Below are 25,434 nucleotides of genomic sequence, written 5' to 3' on the forward strand. Positions count from 1 at the left end.
GAGGCGGGGCTGGGAGTGGCTGTGGGAGGGGCTTTGAAACACTTGCCTGATGTTGTGGGGCTTGGAGAAAGCTGGAAAAGGTGCTTTGGGCTGGGTTTTTTTTTTTTCAAACTTTGAACTTTTTATTTTGAATTGGGGTATAGCCAGTTAACAATGTTGTGGTAGTTTTAGGGGAACAGTGAAGGGCTTCAGCCATACATATATATGTATCCATTCTCCCCAATTTTGTTTTGATTTTTTTAAGCAGTAAACTTTATTTATAGCATTCTCCTTTGCCTGCTCCCTTCTATTCTTCGTGAGAATCTGCAGTCCCATCTACATAGGCTTCGGACCCAGATCTGTGTCTGTTTTAGACACATCACCCTCAGGCCAGCATTAGGAAGAGAGCAGGAAGGCTCAGTTTATTGAGATTATACAGCTGCCTCAGAAATGAAGCGTCCAATCAAATTCAGTTCTCTTGGGGACTTCCCTGGTGGGTCAGTGCTTAAGGAGGGGGAACTAAGATTCCACAGGTAGCAGAGCGGCTAAGCCCACACACCCCCAGGAAAGACCCTGTGTGCTGCAAGTAAGACCCAGTACAGCCAAAGAGATAAGTAAATAGATATTAAACTTCAGTTCGCTGGGTCTGAGTTACGGTCCTTTACTAGTATAACAAACCAAATGAAATGGTTCTTATAATTTTCCCTTACACTCAGTTCATCTACGTGGTTGTACGTTGAAGCTAATTTCCAGGGTGATTCGGTAAATTCTCTCAGTGCTCCAGAGCGGCGGGCATGGTAACACATTTGGTAATGATGTGTCTCACATGCTATCTGTGCTGAAGGCTTTTATTTGGAGCGACATCTCATTTAATGGCTGTAGCACAATATATCTGCTCTAGCAAAATTGTCATTTCCGTATCAGGTCAGCAAAACTTTATTTTTTTGCCTAAAATAATTACTATTTCCATTTCTGGTTTAGGAAGATTAAGAATCATTTGGGATACATATCAATGAAGAGACATGTTTGAAATGGAACTGTAAAGGAATAGACTATTCCTCTGAAAGCTTTGATTTTAGTCAGATCATGGTATAAGTGATATGATAAAAATACTCAGTGTTGGTATAACTATAAAAATGAGAGGTATGTTTGAACTTTGAGTTTCACAGCTAACACACACATTTTAGAGGGCTCAGGTAAAATATACTGTATGTTTGTGTTTTAGGCAACATTTTCCTGTAACTGTGATGATCAATACACGGGTACTTTCTGTGAAGAATTTGATGCCTGCCAGAAGAAACCCTGCCAGAACAATGCCAGCTGTGTTGATGCAAAGGAAAAGCAAGATGGTGGCAACTTCACCTGTGTCTGCCTTGCTGGTAAGGTTTCCATAGTTCAGAGTGACTGTGTGTCTCTCTGTAGAACAGACACTTATTAATTAACAATGGTCAGGCAATACATTGTCCAGCTGTTGGACAGGTGCCTCCCAGGTCTCATTTAGTTCCATCAGTCCAGCTTTATGTCATTGGGAATGGAGGAAGGAAGTTGCCTTGGGGATAAACATCGTGTCCCTTGGCTGTTTTTCTGACATTAGGATGCTTCTCTCTTAGCATCTACCATTTCTATTTTGGGACAATGATATTCCTGGTCGAATAGAGGCCTGGATATTTCAAAGACAATTCTTCAAATATGTTGAGAGTGTGGGCTGGCGCTGTGCTGGCTGATTTTGCTAAGTTCCTTAAGAAGAATTTAGGCTAAACTATGCAGGTGGGTAGGTAATGCCACCCAGTCCTCTCATTTGTTTAGTTTCCTGTTGTCCGTGTATGTTTTAGTCCGAGTACCTGGAACACCATCCTGCAGAATTGGGCAAGTCTTTAATACTCCCTGGTTAGTATGGTGGAGTCATCGACTCTGCATGAGACTTTCGCATCTCAGAACACAAAGTGTGACTCTTAAGAAAGTGCACTGGACGGTGTGTCCACAGACTTCTGTTCTCTTGCAGTCATCTTATTGACTTACTGCTCAGCCAAATCGGTTATAAACCCTTAAGGAGCAGGAAATGGCATTTTACCGGTGAACATTTTGATATCACTGTTTCTATGCAGCTTAAAAGCAAACACCACATTATTCTTTTTTTAGCATCAGTAATGTGTAAAACTGACATCATCTTCCCCTTTCCACCTCATCCTCTTGCCAATCTCTGCCACTGGGCAGGGATTCAGGGTGATGTAAGGGCTGGGGAAGGCAATGGCACCCCACTCCAGTGCTCTTGCCTGGAAAATCCCATGGATGGAGGAGCCTGGAAGGCCGCAGTGCACAGGGTCGCTAAGAGTCGGACACGACTGAGCGACTTCACTTTCACTTTTCACTTTCATGCATTGGAGAAGGAAATGGCAACCCACTCCAGTGTTCTTGCCTGGAGAATCCCAGGGACGGGGGAGCCTGGTGGGCTGCCGTCTATGGGGTCACACAGAGTCAGACACGACTGAAGTGACTTAGCAGCAGCAGCAGCAGCAAGGGCTGGGGATGGAGAGACGGGTGGAGTGAAGTGGGAGTTAGGGTGATTAACTGCTCAGTGTAAGGTCTGTCAATGCAGAAATTCATAAACAAAGAAGTAAAAGTTCTTCACTCATCTATCCCAGCTTACACTTTATAAGGTCATAAGTGTAGGTTAATAGTTTGGTTTATGTTTTCCAGACCAGTGTTTGTGTGTGTGTGTATCTATGTATGAGTATGAGTATTTCCCTTGCAGATCAAATGATTGTCTTTCTGTATGTTAAAAAAGCGGTTATAATATACATCCTGCTCTACAGCTGACTTTTTTCAGTGTTTACCAGTCGATCATAAGTATACTTCCATGTCAGTATATAGAGAGCTACCTTATTCATTTGAATAATTCCGTTACATGTTTCCTAACACTGTATGTCCAGGCCAAACTGCTGCCTATTTGCTGTCTCTGCGCGTATGTTCCAGGCCACCGTAAGCTCAGTCATTCCAAAGCTGAGCTCATCGTATCCCCAGCTCCACACAGCTCAGCTTCCGGTGTTCCATCTGTTTCTACGAGCCAGACCTCTACAAGTCACCCTGGGTGCCCCCCCCCCACCTCCTGCTCTTCCTGCCTCCGAGTGTTCTCCATCTTTCCCCCTAAAGACTTCTCAAATCACCCCCCTCTCTGCAGCCCCATCGCCACTGCTCCATTGCCACTGCCTTTGCCCCTTGTCTGTGTGACTGAGATAACCTCTCACATTATCTCTGTCTGCGCTTGTCCATGGAGCCAAAGCAACCACGCAGAAGTGAGCCCTGGTTCTCATTATGTCAGTTCCCCGACCCAGACCCCGTTCTCCTGGGTGATTATTTTCCACTGCATATCTGATCTGATGTTGTTGCTTTTGACTTAATCCCCTTCTTCCCAGGGCTCTTGGGATGAAGGCCAGAATCCTCCGCCTCATTCTTCTCTGTGATCTGTTGCTCACCCACCTTGCCAGCCCCATCTCGCCCCGCTGCTCCCCTTTCTCAGGGACCAGCCACCTTGGCTTTCATCTCCCTGGGTACTCGAGCTGCTGCAGGACTTCGTCTGCTTCTTTGTGCCTGGACAGCTCTCCCTGCTGCCTCCCTTTTGCCAGGTTTCTATTTTGGATCTCATTAAATACCCCCTTTCCTTAGGAAGTCTCACATGAATGCTTCAATCTAGGTCTCCTTCCCTTTTCCTCTTTTGTAGCTGGGTGTTCCTTTCCTTCACAGCCCTCCCCTGTTTGCAGTGGATGAGTGCACGTGTGATTCTTTGATTTCTGCCTGTCTCCCCACCTGAATCAATCCCATGAGCGCACAACCTGAATTATTTCTGTTCTACATCGTGTCCCACTGTGTCTGACGAGTCCTGAATGCTCAGACAATGTGTTGATGGGGTGAATTAATGAAAGGGTATGAATGTGGCCTGATGTTTTAAACCATTCCTCTATTGATGAGTCTTTAAGAGAGTTTGAATTTCTCTGTTATAAGTGATGCTAGGATGAATCAAAATCCTTCTGTACATAGTCTCAATCAGAACTGATAGGTGGAGCTTGTCACTGTTTGAACTGAAATGATTTCTGTTTGATGTTTTTTTTTTTTTTTTAATCCAAGTCTGTTCTCAGAGGAGACTTTTTATTTTCAAAGAATGCAGGTGCACAGAATTGGTATGACCATAATGCTGGGTTTGTGATACTCTCTCTTCTTATCCATAGCATACTTTTATCTATTTACTTAGCTATTTCAATATACAGTAATCAGTGTTGGAACCACCACTATAACCAGAAGTTAGACCTGATAACTAACTATATAGTCTCCTCACCAGCCCGTCTCTCAGTCTCTATTCCCCATCCAGTTAACCCTGAATCTTGAGTTGATCCTTCCTTTGTCTTCCTTTTTATATGATCTTAATATTTACATGGCTTCCGAGGTGGCAAGGTGGTAAAAAATCCGCCTGCCAATGCAGGAGATATAGGAGACATGGGTTTGATCCCTGGACTGGAAAGATCCCCTGAAATAGGAAATGGCAACCCATTCCAGTGTTCTTGCCTGGAAAATCCCATGGACAGAGGAGCCTGGAGGGCTATGGTCCATGGGCTCACAAAGAGTTGGATACGACTGAGTATGCATGCTTGCATAAACATTTACATGTTTTACCAGTAAGCACATTCTCGTGTATTTTCTCTGGAATATGTGCCAGGGGTTGTTTGAGGTTGAACCTAGGAGTGGAATTACTGGAAAATACGCTTGATTAATTGTAGGAGATCATGCCAGACTGTTTTCCAAAGTGGTGACACCCATATATACTCTCACATGAAATGCATAAGTGCTCTTATGGATTCAGGTCCTCTACAGTACTGTGTAGGGTCAGAAGTTTTAATTTGTGCACAATGAATGGGTGTAGAAAAGGTGCTTCATTGTGGTTTCTGCACTTTGTGGTTTGCTAACGATGCTGAGGTCCTCTTCCTGTGTTTATTACTTGTTTTCCTATCTCTCACTCAAATTTGTGTGTGTGTGTGTTTACTCTTCTTGTTGGCTTGCAAAAGTTGTTTCTTTTTTGTTCTCATCATTCGCCAGTTGTATGGATTGCACATGTTTTCTCCAAGTTTGTAGTCTGTCTTTTCCCTCTGAGGGATTTTTAAAAATCATTGTTGTTGTTGTTCAGTTACTAAGTCATGTCCGATTCTTTGCTACCCCATGGACTGCAGCACGCCAGGCTCCCCTGTCCTTTGCTGTCTCCAGGAGTTTGCTCAAATTCATGTCCATTGACTTGGTGATGCTATCTAACCGTCTCATTCTGTACCTCCCGCCTCCTTTTCAGCCTTTCCCAGCATTGGGATCTTTTCCAGTGAGTTGGCTCTTCCCATCAGATGGCCACAGTATTGGAGCTTCAGCTTTAGCATAGGTCCTTCCAATGAATATTCAGGGCTCAATTCCATTAGGACTGACTGGTTTGATCTCCTTGCTGTCCAAGGGACTGTCAAGAGTCTTCTCCAGCACTACAATGCTAAAGCATCATTTCTTTGGTGCTCAGTCTTCTGCAGTGATTTTGGAGCCCAAGAAAATAAAATCTGTCACTGTTTCCACTTTCTCCCCTTCTATTTGCCATGACGTGATGGGACCAGATGCCATAAACTTCATTTTTTGAATGTTGAGTTTTAAGCCAGCTTTTTCATTCTCCTCTTATACCCTCAACAAGAGGTTCTTTAGTTCTTAACTTTTTGCCATTAGAGTGGTATCATTTGCATATCTGAGATTGTTGATATTCCTCCTGGCAATCTTGATTCCAGCTTGTGCTTCATCTAGTCTGTATATAAGTTAAATAAGCAGGGTTACAATATACAGCCTTGATGTACTCCTTTCCCAATTTTGAACCAGTCCATTGGTCCATGTCTGGTTCTAACTAACTGTTGCTTCTTGACCTGCATACAGGTTTCTCAGGAGGCAGGTAAGGTGGTCTGGGAGTCCCATCTCGTGAAGAAATTTCCACAGTTTGTTGTGATCCACACAGTCAAAGGCTTTAGCATAGTCCATGAAGCAGAAGTAGATATTTTTCTGGAATTCTCTTGCTTTTTCTATGATCCAGCAGATGTTGTCAATTTGATCTCTGGTTCCTCTGCCTTTTCTAAACTCAGCTTGCATGTACTGCTGAAGCCTAGCCTGAAGGATTTTGAGCATGACCTTGCTAAGCATGTGAGATGAGTGCGGTTGTACGGTAGTTTGAACATCCTTTGGCACTGCTCTTCTTTGGGATTGGAATGAAAACTGACCTTTTCCAGTCCGGTGGCCACTGCTGAGTTTTCCGAATTTGCTGGCATATTGAGTGCAGCACTACCACCTTGTCATGGTGAGGGGCTTGCAGAACTCAGTGTGTAGCCTGTGCAGGCCTACCCAAGTCGGACGGGTCATAGTGAAGAGTTCTGACAAAACGTGGTCCACTGGAGGAGGGGATGGCAAACCACTCTAGTTTTTAAATTGAATTATAGTTTATTGACAATGTTGTATTAGTTTCCGGTGTATGGTATAGTGATTCAGTCATATATATATATTCTTTTTATATGTATATATATTCTTTTTCAGATTCTTTTCCCTTATAGATTATTGTAAAATATTGAGCATAGTTCCCTGTGCTATACAGTAGGTCCTTGCAATTGTCTAGTTTTTATAAAGGAGTGTCTATATGTTAGAATCATAGTTTAAGCTACTTTAAATAATCTCCACTGGTGTTTACCTGGTGCTGATTTCTGAGGTTCTTGAATGGCATAGAATCTCTGCCATCTTCTACTTTATCCAGAGGTGGCTTCACATTGGCTTGGTCTCTCAGCCATCCTGCTTCTATCAGGGCCTCCCTGACTCCCAGCAACTCCTTCACTGGCCTTTCCCAGAGCTGGGCTCCCATGGGATTCCTTCCCTCAGAGCCTCCATTCTTCCTCCTGCTCTAGAACATCCCAAGCAGAGGTAGAAGGGATCTAGGAACTCTGGTACTTAACTCTGTCTTTGCTCAGCTGCTACCTGACTTGTTCCTGCAGTTCTCTTAGGCACGTTCCTACTCGATCAGTTCTCATGTCCTATGGGAACAACTGCTCTTCCCCCTTTTAGCATCTCCCTCTCCATCTGCTTTTTAAAAAATTTAATTTAATTTGGCCGGACCTTGGAGCATGTGGGATCTTAGTTCCCTGACCAGGGATCGAACCTGTGCCCCCTTTGGGAAGCGTGGGGTCTTAACCACTGGACCACCAGAAAACTCACTCTCCACTTCTTTCCACTATAGTACACACACACATGCAGACACACACAGATGTATGCACACACGAATAGCTAGTGTTTATTCAGTGTTACAGAGGAGCCTGACATGCTACAGTCCATGGGGTCACAAAGAGTCATACGTGACTTAGCAACTGAACAACAGCAGCAGCAACACTCAGTGTTAACCATATGCCAGGCTGTGCTAAGTGCTTTCCAGTGCTGCTCTTAGAACAATCTCTGGGTTAAATACTCAATTATACTGATTTCAAGGTGAGAAATCTAGGACATGGAGAATGTGGTAACTTGGTCAAGAATATTAGGGTGACATGGAACTGTACTGCAGGAACACACCAATTCCCAAATCTCCTGACGTCCAAGGAAAGCCTCATTTCCACCTTGTCATAGTCTGATGAAGGCATTTGGTCTCCAGGTGGCAACTCAGGGATCTGGAGGGTCTGTGTGATGTTCTGAGAGCGGTGCCTGGACGCGTCTTAGATCACTTCTGCTACCTGCCATTTGCCAGAATCTGGTCACTTGGTCCCTAGAGGCTCTGCCTGGAAGGGAGTCAGTGTGGTGAGCGTACCGGTGGTCTCTGCTGTGCTGGGTACACGTGCCAGTAACTCTTGCGCTGGGATTTGAACCCAGGTCCTCTGTGTCCCAAGCCCACGTTCTTGATCACGTTACCACACTCTTTTCCTGTGTGTGCAGCCACATGGTGAGCTGAGAATTTTCCTGGTACAAACATGTGATTCAAGACCACGTCATGCTTCCAACTTTCTCCTATCAAGTAGGGCTCTTCTGAAGAACAGAAACATTAGGCCATTTTGTCCCCAGAGGTGGGGCTGGATGCTTGAAATGAGGCATTTTCTACTCAGTTTAGTTCCAAATGTCCTTGAAAAACTCATGCTTCCACAGGAGAGTTCTATTTCCTTTGTGAAAAAAACTATTTACAGGTTAATTAACATCAATTAATTGACCTCTGAAGCTCCAGCTCTGTGCCTAAGAACCTTCCAACAGTAGGAAGTCTTTTTCCTTTTGAAAATTTATCCCGCTGTGCTTTCATTTTCGCAAGTCTGATCATGAGGCATGGTTTTGTTTGATGAATGAATTAATTCAAGCCAGGTTCTTGTCAGCAGAGAACAGGAGTTTCAGAAAGTCTCTTCACAGAGACGTTGTCCTGATGCCATACTCGTTTCTCTTGGGAGCGTTTCTCGGTAAGTAAAAATATTATTTTTAGCAAAGAAGCTTTTGCTGCAGTTTTGATAATATTTTGCTATTTTGCTTTAATTTTTACATCAAGCCAGTACAGAGGATTTTAGCATCATCGGTAATCCAGAGATGTTCGAATATGGTGAATTGGATGTTGAGTCAATTAAGTAATAAACTCTGCTGTAGTTTTCATTTTGGCTTTTGTGCCCATTTCTTGGAAACAGGAGTTAATTTTATTAAATAGTGAAACACTGATAAATAGGTTATACATAGGTGTACAATATAAGATGAATTATAGATTATGGTCAATAAAATTTCTATTTGGCGGGGAAATTTTTATCAAGGGTGATTGATGATATTTTTCTGGAAACATTTTGGCAATATTTTCAAAAGGAAGAGGATTGTCAGTAGTACCAAATACTGCAGGAGGAGCTAAGGGAAGGTTATTGACTGTGGTAACAGGTTTGTCCAAGCCATCAGTGGCCTCCTGTTTACACTGAGGTGATAAGGGCACCTCGGAAGCTTTGAGGGCTCCCTGAAAGACAACATCCAGGAACAGAGGCAAGGAAGTGTACCTGGAAGATACCAAACACGCCGAAGGGCAACCCGTATGTGGAGATAGTCACAGCCACTCAGTTTTTATGTGGCCTAGAAGCTTCCTTGGTGGCTCAGATGGTAAAGAATCTGCCTGCCAATGTAGGAGACACAGGTTCCATTCCTGGTCAGGGAAGATCCCACACGTGGCAGAGCAGCTAAGCCCGGGCACCACAACTATTGAGCCTGTGCTCAGTCCGCATGCCCAGGAGCCTGTGCCCACAACAGGTGAAGCCAGCTCAGTGAGAAGCGTGTGCCTCACAACTGGAGAGTGGCCCCTGCTCACCACAACTAGAGAAGAGCCCGTGAAACCATGAAGACCCAGCACAGCCAAATATAAGTAAATAAAATTATTTTAAAAAATATGAGAACACAAACTCCAATTCTCTTGACATGTCTGACACATAGTAGGTGCTTAATAAAGACTTGTTGAATCAACGAATGAATAGAATGAGATGGAATTCCACCCAGGGCACCTACATATGTATTGAGGGCTGGGTCCCCTTACTTCTCCTCTCTTTACACATATTATATTTTTTCCTTCCACATCAGACTGTGGCTGGCCTGGGGGTGGTGCTGATCTATGATATGACTCATTTCTCCATCCCGGGTTGGTGCGATGCCCTGTGCTTTGCTCGTAGTAGACACAGAATTTAACTTCTTTAATCAGAATGTATTTTATAAAAGCCTCCTAATTCTGAGAAGGTGATTTTTTCCTCCGAAGAGCTATTCCTTTTTTTCTGAAAAGAATGGCTGTGATGCACCACTACCACGATATTGGAAGTGTTGTACAAAGTCCGTCTCAACATCAGTGCGCTTCATTGTTTTGCCTAATTGATGATTTCAGCCTATTTTAAAAACTCATCATTTCTGGGGCGAGGGGAACTTGGCGTGTGTTGCCATCCCAGCTTCACTCTTTTAAACACCGAGCTGCCTTTGAGTGGGGGTTTGGAGTGGGTCACCTCCTCTTGGAGAAAAATCCTGAGTGGAATTTGCTGGGTCCCTACACCTACTCTCGCTCAGCTTGAGCACTGAGTTCTTGAGCAGATGAGCGCAGGTTGTAAGAGGTGGGTTAGTTCAGTTTCAGGATGCAAGGGGCCTTGCAAGGAGCCTCGGAACCCACCTTGCTTGTCTTTCTCTCTCCCTCTGGGATCTTATGCTTCCACACTTTTTTGGCTTTCTCACCCTGCCACCCCCCTCCCCCATTCCAGCCCTGATTTCTAGTCTGTAAGGACTGGAGGTCTCAGCTCAAAACCAGTCCCTCAAACAAGTAAGGATTCTGTAAGTCCTTGGGGCGGCTCTGTGTGCTCACCTCCTCCTTACCTTCCCCTCCTCTCCCTCCTTCCCTCTGTCATCCTCTCCATCACTGCTCTATGTCCAATTCATACTTTTCTGTTGGACTTTAAAGAAAGCTGAGTGCTGAAGATTTGATGCTTGTGAACTGTGGTGCTGGAGAAGACTCTTGAGAGTCCCTTGGACTGTGGGGAGATCCAACCAGTCCATCTTAAAGGAGATCAGTCCTGGGTGTTCATTGGAAGGACTGATGCTGAAGCTGAAACTCTAATACTTTGGCCACCTGGTGCAAAGAACTGACTCCTTGGAAAAAACCCTGATGCTGGGAAAGATTGAAGGCAGGAGAAGGGGATGACATGGATGAGATGGTTGGATGGCATCACCTACTTGATGGACATGAGTTTGAGCAAGATCCAGGAGTTGGTGATGGACAGGGAAGCCTAGCATTGCTGCAGTCCATGGGGTTGCAAAGAGTCAGACATGACTGAGTGACTGAACTGACACATCATGAATCTACTTCTCCAAGGTTATGTAGCGTCCTGCTCACTGATGTCCGGGGCTCTTTCTTAGCCCTCCTCTCTCTAGCAGCCTTCCTCTCCTGTCTTACAGAGGACTGACTTGGGTGTATTCTCCAGGGACCTCTCCAGCCTCCTCCCCGCCTTCCTTTCCCCATTCTATCTCTAGAGCTCGGTCCTTACCACCTGCTTCAGCTGCCTTCTCCTTCTTGAGACAGCAGCCACTCATTCCAAGCTGTCACCTCTAAGTGGATGGCTTCCAGATGCATCCTTGCAGCCTGGCCAGTCACCCAGTCCCAGCACCTGCACTGGGCTCAGAGGGATGCTCTGCTAACCCTCAGCCCCCTCCTCAGACTCAACTTCAGACCCTCCTCCGTCAGCCTCCCACACAGGCTTTCAAGCCTCGCTCTCCGGCCATGGCTCCAGGTTCCATCATCGGTGCCATCACTTCCCTCATTTCTCGGGCTGCAAGCTCAGTTCTGACTCTTGCTCCCCAGCCCCTGCCACTTTGTTTATTTCTGGACAGTCTCCCCATTTTTGATGGTTCCCCATCTGCCGTGCACACTGCTTCCTCTTCCAGTGCCCTGATTCAAACCTCGTCATCTGCTGCCTGAATGACTGTGATAAGCCTGTCACCCTCGCCACGCTGCCTTGCTTACCACTGCAGGGCAACCTTCCAGAAGCCCAGGACCGGAGCCCAGCCGAGGGAGAGCAAAGCCTGCTCTCGCTACTCATCCTCTGTCTGACCTTGGGGGAAATTAATCTCACTGGGTCTCAACTTTCGCTCTGTGAATCAAGCTCGGTGACAGAACCCACAGCTCACAGGTCAGTGGATAAGTGATGCACACGGTGTGCTTAGAAGGGTACCCGGGGCGCTTGGCGAGTGTCATTGGATCTTACTGTTGTTACTGTTGTCGAGCCCATAGTCGGATGCCTTGCACGGAGTGCTTCTGTTCTTTCCTCTGGCCAGAGATTTGGCCTCAGCTCCTTTTGTGGCCTCCCTCTCTGGGGAGCCAACTTGGATCACGGGGCACCCTCAGGACATCCTTTGGTCCTCTGCTAAGACCCAGAAGAGCCAGACTTGAATGGATCACTCCCTGCCACTGTCTCTGCCTCAGGACTGGCCTGGCTCTCACGGTCTTTCCAAACAAATCTCATGAAAAGGAGAGAAAAGACCTGGGAGGAATAAATGAGCGTGGGATTTGGAGTCTGCGGTCCTGGGTTTAACTCCAGGCTGAGTCACTCACCGATTCTACCTTACTCCTCTGAGCCCAAGTTGTCTTGTCTGCAAAAAGAATAACCATACTGACCTTGTAAGGATTAAAGAGAACATATCTGCACACACATGTGCAAACGTATATATATATACACATGCATACACACCCATATACTTATACACACCTAAGCACATGTCTGCATCCACATGCATATATCGGGCACAGAATAGGTGATCCATAAAGGGCAGTGGTATTAAAAAGCAGAGACATTACTTTGCCAACAAAGGTCCATCTAGTCAAGACAATGGATTTTCCAGTAGTCATGTATGGATGTGAGAGTTGGACTATAAAAAAGCTGAGTGCTGAAGAATTGATGCTTTTGAACTGTGGTGGTGTTGGAGAAGACTCTTAAGAGTCCCTTGGACTGCAAGAAGATCCAACTAGTCCATCCTAAAGGAGATCAGTCCTGAATGTTCATTGAAGGACTGAAGTTGAAGATGGGGCTCCAATATTTTGGCCACCTGATGTGAAGAACTAACTCATTTGAAAAGACCCTGATGCTGGGAAAGATTGAAGGCAGGAGGAGAAGGGGATGACAGAGGATGAGATGGTTGGATGGTATCACCTACTCAATGGACATGAGTTTGAATAAACTCCAGGAGTTGGTGATGGACAGGGATGCCTGGTGTGCTGTGGTCCATGGGGTCACAAAGAGTCGGACACGACTGAGCGACTGAACTGAATTAAACTGAAACAAGGGTAAGAGGAAGCGCATGAGAAGGATGGAGTTTGTGTTCTCCTCTTTGTCTCCTTGAGGCTGTACCCATCCCTCCTTGCCCCTTTTTGCTTGTCTATTTGGAGTTGCCTCATTCTGTCCAGACCAGAGCCCCTGTTCCCAGGGAGAAGGGTGGGAAGTCTTAAGATTTCCTCCCAAATATAGCAAATGAGAACAAGAAGGGACCCAGCTGCAGCACTCCTTCGTCATGACTGTGCTGCATTCAGAAACCTTCAAAGGCACCTTGCTAGTGACCCCGTGCTGCTTGGCACACAGATTTGAGCTGTCACAGCCTGGCCTGGCCCCAGCCTTCCTCCCCCCGCCCGCTCCAGGAGGTCCAGCCTCATAGGGCACCACAGGGGCCTGACTTGGTACCAGGTGCTGGATTTCCTCTCACTGTGTTTCGTTGTTTCCTACGAATGTGTCTTCTCTCCTCTTCTGGAGTGTAAGCTCCCTGCAGGCAGGAACTGTTTCTAAGCATCCTTTAGATTCTTCGCTTTAGACTGTTTACTCTCTCCAAATTCTTTCTGAAAGAGGGAATGAATGCCTCCTCTATGCGTGCATGCTCAGTTGCTCCGTCTTGTCTGACTCTTTGTGAGTCCGTGGACTGTACCCTGCCAGGCTCCTCTGTCCGTGGAATTCTCCAGGCAAGAATACTGGAGTGGATTGCCATTTCCTCCTCCAGGTGGTCTTCCCGACCCAGGGATCTAACCCATGTCTCTTGTGTCTCCTGCATTGGCAACTGTACCACCTTTTGAGTTAATTACACAAGCTTAGAATTCAACGGGTACGTCACTTTAAGTCAGTCACTCACTTAACTTGTCTGCTTATTGTATCAGTTTTTTAATTAATGTTTTCTCCCTTTTGATTTCAATTTCTCAGAACATACTTAATGAAAAGATCTTTCTTGAAATCTCTCCCCCTTTGTAATCACTACATCAGGAGACAGAGGTGTCATTTCTAGTCTGGCCTATATTAATATTTCAATTAATATTTCTTATTTGGGCTCTAGGGAAATGGGATGAAAGGGATTATTTTAAAACAATGCATGGTGCTTATGCAGTCATTAATTACTTTATAATGAGTACCCATGGCATCCCTGGCTCTGTGCTTGGGGCTGGGGGCAAAAGTCACCAACACATGCTCTTCAAGAATAAGGAAGTTTCTCTGGAAACAGTGCAGTGACAGGTATGGTAATTGAGCCTAGGGGCTCTCCCACTCATGAAAAGGAAAAACATGTGTCAACATGCAGCCAGTAAAGGCTTTTTGATGTCATATAATATTTGACTTTCACTTTCTGATCTTTTTTTCTTTGTAATCTGCATCAGATATGTACCTCTTAATGAATAATACTAATATTTGATATTTAAAAATCTGCTACTAGTTTTCCAGATCAGTGGTTCTCAAACTTTAGCACCAGCCCCACTTCAGAGTCACCTGCAGGGCTTCTTAAAACTCATATTGCTGGGTGCCATCCCCTGAGTCTTCTGTGGGTCTAGGGTACTGATGGAGAATTTGCATTTGTGGTAATTAAGTCCCGAGCTGCTGCTGCTGCTGTTGGTCTGGGGACTTGGGGGACCACTGCTCTCCACTGCCTGTTAAAAACTGAGAGAACAAACAGTATTGGCATAATGCTTACCACTGTCAAAACCCTACATTATTCAGGGACTTCCCTGGTGGTCCAGTGGTCAAGACTGTGCTTCCAGTGCAAGGGGCATGGATTCCATCCCTGGTTGAGGAACTAGGATCCCACATACTGCACAGTGTGGCCAAACTAAAAATCCTGTTATTCATTCGTTCAAAAATGTTGAGCTGCCCACACTGTGCCAGGCTGGGTGCGCTGGATAGAAATGTCTCGTGCCGTTTGGGGTTGATCTCATTCATCACAACTGTCTTGGGAGCCAGGTGTGGTTGTTATTCCTATTTCACCCAGGAGGGGAATGAAGGTCAAAGCCAGCCCACTGATGTGTTCGCTCAGCCGATCACTGCGTCACCACCCTGACCTCTGACTCTCCAAACCGTTGTCCTTCCACTGTGCCTCTTGCCTCTGTGCTTATTAGATGTGGTTACTTCTTTTTTTTTCTAACCTTGAGGTTAATGTTTCCAGTTCTGCTGAATGTCTGCTTTCTTTCGTGCTTTTCTATCGCAGATTCCCATTTAAATTATATTTTATTGATTGTCTTTTGCACATGGGCCTCCTAGATCTTCCTTTCTTTGCCTTTGGTTTTATGAGCATGTTTGCATTTGCTCAGATGTGTTTGTTTTTCCCTGCCAGCAGATCTTACTAGTTTTTTTTCTGTTAAATAATTTCTGCCTTCCGACTTTGATATCAGAGACCTCTGAGATTGAATGTCTTGATGGCACACAGATTCCTGCTATTTATTGCTTGCTAATATTAGACACTTCATCTCTGTAGTGGCAGCTGAGGCCCTGCCTGGCAGCTCTGATCCCCCCAGGGCGAGAGCTGAGGCTGGTGGGCTCTGTCGGTGGCATCAGGCTTTTAGTACAAATCCAGTTGTTTCATCTCACTGCAGAGGCCAGGCTATTAAAAGACCAGGAATGTTAAAAATAGCTCTTGCCACAATTCCCACCTTGGAAGCTTTCAGGAGAGCTCTGCAAAGAAACAATTAGATTCTACCTCACAGAGTCAAAGCAACCGCAGAAGAGTCTTTATTTCAGTAGAGAAATCATAACGATGGTACCAAAAAACCACTGTTGCAAAGAAGGAGAATGTTTAGAAAAATAACTAGTCAGTTGCCTGTTTTTTTTTTGTTTTTAATTGTCTGACTCATTTAGCGAGCTTTGTTTACACTTCATGCAATTTGCCATTGAACTCTGGAAGGTTTTGCTGCATTTGAAGAGTACAGCCAGTACATAGTGATTTGGGGCTACTGCAGGGTATATTTTTTTTAATGTTGCTGTCAATCAAACAACACCAGGAGGATGTGGTTATCTTCAAACCATTCTGATGTTCACAGAGAAACATAGCTATTTTTATCTTTATATACACTGATAAATTTTAATTATATTTATATAACTACAACATAGCATAAAATTAAATACTCACAGGCTTTGTTGTTCAGTCTCCAGGTCGTATCCAACTCTTTCTGACCCCATGGACTGCAGCACACCAGGCTTCCCTGTCCCTCACCATCTCCTGGAGTTTGCCCAAGTTCATGTCCATTGAATCGGTGATGCCATCCAGCCATCTCATCCTCTGTCACCATCTTCTTCTGTCTTCAATCTTCCCCAGCATCAGGGTCTTTTCCAATGAGTCAGGTGTTTACATCAGGTGGCCAAAGCATTGAAGCTTCAGCTTCGGCATCAGTCCTTCCAATGAGTATTCAAGGTTGATTTCTTTTAGGATTGACTGGTTTGATCTCCTTCCTGTCCAAGGGACTCTCAAGAGTCTTCTCTAGCACCACAGTTCAAAAGCATCAATTCTTTGGTGCTCTGCCTTCATGATCCACATTCAATTCTCGTATCCGTACATGACTACTGGAAGGATCATAGCCTTGACTATATGGATATTTGTTGGCAAAATGATGTCTTTGCTTTTTAACACACTTTCTAAGTTTGTCATAGCTTTCCTGTCCCCAGGCTGCATTAGACGAGATATAATCTGGTAACACACCCATTGAATGAATGAATCAGTTCAGTGCATTTCCTTACAGGTGTCAGGTCATCTTCTCCATCTGGCAGGCTTCACTCACTAGCACGTGTGCTGCCTTTCATCTGACACCATTTCTAATGGTTGGACTGCTTTAAAAGCACTAAGCCTCAGTCTGGAGCTTTCTCAATCATCCTGTATGTCCTTGAAAGTCATCCTTATTATATGTGTATCCTGAAGCACAACTTTAACACTTATATCTTTTTTGTTATACAAAAATATTCTCCAAAGAGGCAATAGAACCCCTGTGATTCCCTAAGAGATCAGCATTTCCAATAGCACCTGTTTTTAAAGCAATTATTTTACTTACAAACTGACAATCACAATTATAAAGTCTTCAATACCTTAAAGTTTTTATAGTCAAATAATTTATTTTAAAATGGTCTCTAACTTGCTCAATGAAATGAAAGTTACTCAGCTGTGTCCGACTCTTTGTGACCCCATGGACTATACAGTCCATGGAATTCTCCAGGCCAGAATACTGGAGTGGGTAGCTTTTCCATTCTCCAGGGGGATTGTCCCAACCCAGGGATCGAACCCCAGGTCTCCCACATTGCAGGTGAATTCTTTACCAGCTGAGCCACAAGGGAAACCCCTTTAACTTGCTAGGAGTTATAAATATTCCTATGGATTCAGATTTGTAACAATGTTCTAAAGGTGTTGTTTCCCTGTTTTGTAGAGGGTCAGTGTCTACATATGAGCAGATGAGAGGCACTGGAATAAAACCAAGGGTTTTTAGTCTGATAAGCTAAGGTCTCATTGACCTAAATTGGGCTTTCTCAATTCTGACATTAGGGTTGTTTGGGGGCTGGACAATTCTTTGTTGGAGGGAACTGTTGTGTGTATTGTAGGGTGTTTAGCAGCATTTCCTGGCTTCTACCTAATAGATGCTGGAGCATCCCCGGGGTGGGACAATAAGCAGTGCCTCTGGACGCTGTCAAATATTCCCCGGGGGAGAGTCAGCTGGTAGAGAATCACAGACCTAAGGGATTAAACTTGAATAGGGGCTTGGGCAGGAAAAAGGAGTTCTGTTTCAGGTCTGCTGATGCCTTATTTCAGGGAACTGTTGAAAGTGCTGAATGCTAGTTGGAGAAGCGAGACTAATGTCCAAAAGAGAGTCAGCCTAGTTCCACCCACTTCAGTCTGTCTGGGGCAGGGGAGTCCTATGTATTCCCAGATGGGAAATCAGACTATTGCAAAGCACAAGGTGATTTTTGATAGCACATTTTTGAGGTTAAATTTTTGTTTTAATAGCTATGCGTTCATTTTCATGGGTGTTGGGAAAAAGAATAAATACCACATGATGCCTATGGTGTTCTGGGTATGATTGCTTAGGGAGAAGCCAAATCTAACTTGAAAGGTATATAGCTGTTATTAGGGTCAAGTGAAAGTGAAAGTCTCTCAATCGTGTCTGACTCTGCAACCCCATGGACTATACAGTCCACGGAATTCTCCGGGAATATACTGGAGTGGGTAGCCTTTCTCTTCACCAGGAAATCTTCCCAACCCAGGGATCAAACCCAGATCTCCCACACTATAAGCGAATTCTTTACCAGCTGAGCCACCAGGGAGGCGTTAGGGCAAAAACTTTAAGCAAATGCGTTCATTTGTGCCAGGAACTGTTTAAGTGCTAAGGATTCAGCTATTAACAAGACAAAGTCCTGATTCTCAGGGAGTTTATGGTCTCAAGAGGGAACCAAAAAGGAATATCACTTCAGGTAATGATAAATCTGTTGTAATGGAGCATGCAGGAACCCTGGCAGGACCACAGGTGGCTTCAAAGATGAAGCCTTCATCCCGTGGCATCTCCTTTTAGATGGGGAGGTAGCCGGTAGATGTGTTTTGTCAAGTACTGCATGCAGGCTAAGTCGCTTCAGTTGTATGCCCTCTTCCAGGGGATTTTCCCAACACAGGGATAGAACCCCTGTTTCTTACATGTCCTGCATTGGCAGCTGGGTTCTTTAGAGTTAAGTACTAAGGTAAAGAATAAGGAGCTTCCCTGGTGGCTCAGACAGTAAAGAATCTGCCTGCAATGCAGTAGACTTGGGTTGAATTCCTGGATCAGGAAGATTCCCTGGAGAAGGAAATGGCAACCCACTACAGTATTTTTACCTGGAGAATTCCATGGACAGAGGAGCCTGGCAGGCTACAGTCCAGGGGGTTGCAAAGAGTTGGAAATGACTGAGCGATTCACACTTTCACTTTCAAGAGACAGAAGGTCTGAGCAGGTGATTTCCGAGTAGAGATCTGACTAGTGGGAGAGAACAACCACAGAAGGGTGCAGGGTCAGAGGGAACAAAGAGATGGTGGGCTGTGGTTTCTGATGTCTTAGATGGGCTCTTACACACATGGAAGGCTATGTGAAATAATTTTTTGTGGTTTTTTTTTTTTCCTTGCAAGAATTAAACATAAACCGTAGTGATTCTCAAGCCCCATCAAGCATCTCCATGTGCATTGCCTTAACCTTGTCTTTCAACTTCAAATGCATAAAAATTCAATTACTCAGCTATACATTTTAATTGGAATCCTAGGTCTGACAGATGCTCTCATGCACCACACTTTCTCCAGGGTGACACATTCTTTGCACGCCCGCATGCTCAGATCAGCCTAAGCCAGACACCCAGTGGCAGTTGCAGGGCTCAGGTCTCTGTCATGACAACTTCCTCTGTTTATTTGCTTCCATCTCATTCTGGGTTAGGAGACTCATCCTACTGAGGGAAGAGCTTTATTATCTCTAGCAGATTCCAGTTCTTCACCCAGATGAGTTAGATTTGATGCTTAGACAACCAAGGTTGTTTCCAGGAAAGAGATTTTCGGCTGTCTTACAAGACCTGGGCATCCAGGGCAATTCTTTCCTATCAGTGATGAACACACAGGGGCCATCCTTTTCCTTACTGTCTCCAACTACAGTTAGCTCTGGGCTGGACCCTCCAAATGGGTCCTGATTTCTCAGCAGATTGCACAACCCTTGGGTTCAAGAGAAATCTCGACCTAATTGTTCTGATTTTGTTTGGAACCCCCACAAAGATTGTTGCCAACTTCCCTTTCTGTTTAGTTGGATTTTGCATTTTTTTAGCTTCTCTAAAACATTTTTTCGTCTCCCTAACTGGTTCTAGAGGTGACTTACATGTTATTCTGTTAGGTCCCCTTTGCCTTTATGTATTTCAGTTTTAACCTCTCCTCTCTTATATCCTGATTTTATAGGTGAAATTCCACTGTGTGTTCACCTCTTCCCCTTCCCTCCCTGCCAAAGCTAGTTGCTAATTTTCTTCTCATTGGTTTCTCTGTTACACAGCGGTTTAACATTAGCACCATCCATCTCTTTCTAGAATAGGGTTGTAATTGATTGTCTTGAATCCTGTCTCCCTCTCATATCCTTGTATGGTCCTGCGGCTACAGCCCCAGAACAATGCTGAAGTCTGAAAAGGAGCTGGGCCAGTTTGACCCAGGGGGGCTGCAGCACTTTGGTCAATGGGGAGAATTGGAGGATCGAGGTGGGGCGGGGCACAGAGGCCAGGGCATGGTGTGGTTTTGAGCCATGGGGTAAAGTGTTGGGGTTTTATTCCAAGCTTTTGGGAAGCCACCCTGAACATTCTATTGGTAGGACTCCAATACTTTGGCCACCTGATGCGAAGAGCTGACTCACTAGAAAAGACCCTGATGCTGGGAAAGATTGAGGGCAGGGGGAGAAGGAGACGACAGAGGATGAGATGGTTTGATGGCATCACCGACTCAATAGACATAAATTTGATACAAACACGAGTGTGTGTGTGTGTGTGTGTGCGCGCGCGCTAGAACAGATCCTCCCTGACATATACCAATGGCCACTACTTACTACCGCTTCCATGCACTGTGTTGACTCCATCACTGGCTTGGCAATCTACTAACAAGGTCCTCTGGGTGCCTGTCACTGCTTCGGTAAGATAAAGAAACATTATTCATGGTTGGCATAATTACTTCATTCCCCCAGAAAGAGACTGGCTTTCAGCAGGATGGAAGGAAGAACCCAGGCAAAGCTTTAATGATCTAATCATCTTTTTTCATTTGAAGTCCTACCAATCATTTATTAAGTTTTGACTCCATGGTTATGACATAAATTAGAAAAAACAAAAGACACGGAAAGGGAGATTTGTGAGCCTTAGGTATCCAGCTGAGAGTATCACAAGTAGCTCAAGGTCAGTGGTTTGCTGACAACTGCAGGTAAACCTACTCTCTGTTGTTGTTCAGTCACTAAGTTGTGTCCAACTCTGCAACCGTATGGACTGCAGCACAGTAGGCTCCTCTGTCCTTCACTATGTTCTGGAGTTTGTTCAAATTCATGTTCATTGAGTCAGTGATGCTATCTAACCATCTTGTCCTCTGTCGTCCCCTTCTGTTCCTGCCTTCAATCTTTCCCAGCATTATGGTCTTTTCCAATGAGTTGGCTTCTCACATCAAGTGACCAAAATGCTGGAGCTTCAGCTTCAGAATTAGTCCTTCCAATGAATATTCAGGGTCGATTTCCTTTCAGATTTTTTAAAGCATTTTATTTATTAATTTTTTTAACACCCCAAACATTTTGTTTTGGGGTATAACTTATTAACAGTGTTTTGGTAGTTTCAGGTGGACGGCAAAGGGACTCAGCCATTTCCTTTAGGGTTGGCTGGTTTGAGCTCCTTGCTGTCCAAGAGACTCTCAAGAGTTTTCTCCAGCACCACAATTCTAAAGCATCAATTCTTCCGCTCTCGACCTTCTTTATGGTCCAACTGGTGGCTCAGACAGTAAAGCATCTGCCTGCAATGTGGGAGACCTGAGTTCAATCCCTGGGTTGGGAAGATCCCCTGGAGAAGGAAATGGCAACTCACTCCAGTCCTCTTGCCTAGAAAATTCCATGGATTGAGGAGCCTGGTAGGCTACAGTCCATGGGGTCACAGAGTTGGACATGACTGAGCGACTTTACTTTCTTTTCTTTCTCACATCCATACATGACTACTGGAAAGACCATAGCCTTGACCACTCAGACCTTTGTCAGCAAAGTGATATCTCTGTGTTTTACTCTGCTGTCTAGGTTTGTCATAGCTCTCCTTCCAAGGAGCAAGTGTCTTTTAATTTTATGGCTGCAGTCACTATCTGCAGTGGTTTTGGAGCCCAAGAAAATAAAGTCTGTCACTGTTTCCATTTTTCCCCATCTATTTGCCATGAGGTGATGGGACCGGATGTCAACCTCTGCTCTCTGAGGATCTAAGAAATGACTTGCTTTTTTTAAAGAGCCCCTTGAGTCAGCTTCAGGGTCTTCATGGTTCCTTGCCCCCCACCTCTTCTCTCCCAGAGCTGGCTGCAGTTGGTCAGTGAGACCAGTGCAGTCAAGGTGGTGCTCCTGGAACTTTGAACTCTCCACTGTCTTGAGGCCAGTAGTAATACCTGGCCCCAAGTAGACAAGCATCAGCTGACCAACTGGCCACCTGCAGCTAAGGATGCTGGTAATCCCATAATCCCATGACCCCAGCCCTGCCTCCCTGCCGCTCTCAACCACACAGTCCTCCACTGCTGTTTCTCATCTCCAATTATACTGAACTCAGACATGCCAGTATGTATATGCTCTGTAGTCTAGCTAGTTACACAGGGTCTTTTTCTTTATAGTTCCATGTTTCCCATATTTTAAATATCTTTAGTATAATCCTTTTAAAGCGCTGGAACAGAAAGCAATGATACAGTGACTGATCTTTGACCAGTGCTCCTCACTGGAGGGGACAGTTGGCATTTGAGTGATAAAACTGTTATTCTGGAACCATCTCAGGCAGTGCAGAGCTTCAGCATCTCTACCACAGAATGCCAGTGTGACCCCCAGATCATTACAGACAGTCCCTGAACACATCACAAATGTGGTTTATTCTCTTAGACTGAAATCTTATTAAACCTGCCTGCAATATTGGAGCAATTAACAGTACTGAATATTAACTTTGCTTATAGGTTTAACTTAATATTAGATCAGTTAGATAAGAACAAATTAAAAGCATGGGAAGATATGTGTGTTATCAGACAATGTGGTTCTTAAAAAGAAATTGTTGCTATTAATATAGTTTAGAGTATTTAATTAAATTTTTAAGTGGGACCAGATATTCATTATGGAAGGCGTTAAAAGTGATCTTTGTGAAAATCACTTTTAGTTAGGGATGTATAATGAAGTCTTTATAGGTGAAATAAAATTTTCTTTAAGATACCCGTAGGGATGATATGGAAATATGAGGAGACTAGATGAAGTTAAATGGACAGAATGTTAATCTGAATTTAGACCTATTATTTGAAAATGTATTAACATAAATTTGTTAGAGTAAGATATTCTCTTCTGAATTCTAGAATGGCTTTTTGTCCTGGTGTCTAGATTTTTAGTTTACATAATTATCTTATTTTTCCCATACCCATGAATTAGCTAGACTATTACCTAGACTCTTCAGTTATCAATGTGGACCATGTTTAAAGTCTTTATTGAACTTGTTCCAATGTTGCTCCTGTTTTTCTGGTTCTTTTTTTGGCCAAGAGGCGTGTAAGATCTTAGCTTTCCAACCAGGGATCACACCTGAAACTCCTGCATTAGAAGACGAAGTCTTAACCACTGGACCACCAAGGAAGTCCTCCCCAGACTGTTTTAAAAAACACATAAAGAAGAGTGGAATTGCAAACAAGGGCCTCCACGTTCACAGTCTGTAATTTAGACTAGTTTGGCAGATCATTGAAGCTCAGGCATATCATCTCTCTCCTAACCTCACTGATTTATTTTTGCAAATCTCAAATATGGTGCTAATGACACTCCTTCAAAACTAATAATTCAGAAAGACAAGTTTTTATGTACTTCATGTACATCCTGGAAAGATCAAAATGTTGCAGTATGATTATAATTTAGTGGGAACTATCTGTGCATAAATATTTCTGATAGGAATCTCTCCAAAGTATTAATAATTATGCCACTCAAATAACATGACTGAGGGTAACCTTTTTCTTTTTCTATTTTAAATCTTGCATTTTCCAAAATTTCTTTCATAATAATTTTCTACTTTAAGCTAAAAAACGTTAATTGCATGTTATTTCTTAAACTTGCCTTTCGGGAGGGCAAATTAACAAATTTCAAAGTTAACAAAATATTTGGACTTTATTTAAGGCTTCTTGGCTGCATGGGTATTCCAGTAGATTCAGGTCCTTATTTTCTCATCACACATATGTGGTTATGTTATTATCTGACAAACTCACCATTGCTTTACAGGAAAAATTTACTGAGTTGGGTTTGTGCTTCAAATTAGAATTAAGATGAATATATAAATGTGATTCATATTATGTGTCTCAACCTCCTTAGCTTTAAAATGAAGGGCTATGGGGTGAATTGAGAGGTGGGAGGGAGGTCCAAGAGGGAGGGATATATGTATATTTTATATATATAGCTGATTCACATTGTTGTACAGCAGAAACTAATACAACAATGGAAAGCAAATATTCTTAAATAAAAAATAAACTACTCTGTTTCTTGTTACAAAACCAAAGTGCCTGGGAGACTAGTGTAAGGTTGCTGCCTTAGTTGGATAGGTACCAGTTAACTCCCTCAACTTGCGGGATGGTTCGTGGTTTTGGGGACAAAGTATTTTATACGTGTCTATCTTGTTTTCTTCAGGTTATACTGGAGAGCTCTGCCAGTCCAAGATTGACTACTGTATCCTAGATCCATGTAGAAATGGAGCAACATGCACTTCTAATCTCAGTGGATTCACCTGCCAGTGTCTAGAAGGTCAGTATCGGTATCATTACAGGAATAACTTTCATTTTCCATTTTAAACCCTAGATTAATTTGACGACCTTTGGACTTCAATTTTCTGAAAAACTCTACTCAAGAGAACTTCCTACTTTGTCCCATTTATAAAACAAGATATAAGATGGCTCCTTTTTGTTTTAAGCTCTGTGCTAAAATAGCTTGGAAATTATGTCTGAATATTAGACATAATCTCAAAATTTCTGCAGTTTTCATTTACACATTGAAAATGAACAACTTACAATAAAATGGAATTTCTGTATAATGATAAATTTCACTTGATAAGATTTCTTTTAAATTATGTGTTAGGTTTTTGATACCAATTTACATTAAAATTTTTTCACCATATATTTCACCTGTTTTTGTCTTTAAATCCACTTTATGACATCTTGGACACATATAGTCTCCTGGAAGGTCACATATTTAAGGCAATTTTTATTAAAAAATAAACAGTCATACTGTTTCAATTTCACCTGAAGAAGCAGAGAGATAGTCCTAGTTATGGAGCTGGTGTTAAGGAACAATTTTGCACTTGGAGGAAGTTTTGTTTCCATTTCTGCTTGTATGGAAGGAATTACTTTAAACCTTTAATATGATAAGAATAACATGATATTAAAGGTGTTTTTCCCCTTAAAACCAGCATGTAAGCTCCTTATGCACAGAAGGGGCACTGACAATTACATAGAGTCAATTGACACCCTTTGCAGAGATTACATGTTGAATCCTTGTAAATAAGGAAACATCTCTGTACTCATTAACCTGAATTACCTCCTGGCTTAGAGGCTGGACTGGGACAGTGGTACGGATGGATGTTGATAAAAGCCCACTGACTCCCAGGTAACCCCAGGGCTCAGGGTTGCCAGGAGCTGCATCATGATCGACGCTGTCTTGTACGCTTTATGCTTTCATATTCTGAAGCCCAAACAGCAACTCAGGAAGTGGATTCTTTGTCCTGGCTTCTGCTCCCCTGGGCAGGGACAGGAGCGGGTGGCTGGGGTCCTCCTGGTTATCTCCCAGCTGTGCGTGCTTATGCTAGACATGGTTACCATGACAATGGAGTTACATGTGCTGGATGGTCTCCATTCTTCACTCGAGTGCCTTAAGCAAATGGGAAAACTGGAGAGGAGGATGACTGAGTCAGCACCACTGGTCAC

General features: G+C 43.8%; 1 protein-coding gene across 1 annotated transcript in view; it reads left to right on the top strand.

The window, feature by feature from the left end:
• Positions 1 to 25,434, top strand: part of DNER (delta/notch-like EGF repeat containing) — a 290,628-nt gene that overhangs the window by 133,065 nt on the left and 132,129 nt on the right. The window contains exons 6-7 of the mRNA XM_010837101.1: positions 1,205 to 1,358; positions 24,146 to 24,259. Of these exons, the coding sequence (XP_010835403.1) occupies positions 1,205 to 1,358; positions 24,146 to 24,259 (268 nt within the window). The remainder of the gene's footprint in view (positions 1 to 1,204; positions 1,359 to 24,145; positions 24,260 to 25,434) is intronic.

This window comes from Bison bison, unplaced genomic scaffold (assembly GCF_000754665.1).
Source record: "Bison bison bison isolate TAMUID 2011002044 unplaced genomic scaffold, Bison_UMD1.0 scf7180017864068, whole genome shotgun sequence".
In the NCBI taxonomy this organism is placed as follows: domain Eukaryota; kingdom Metazoa; phylum Chordata; class Mammalia; order Artiodactyla; family Bovidae; genus Bison; species Bison bison.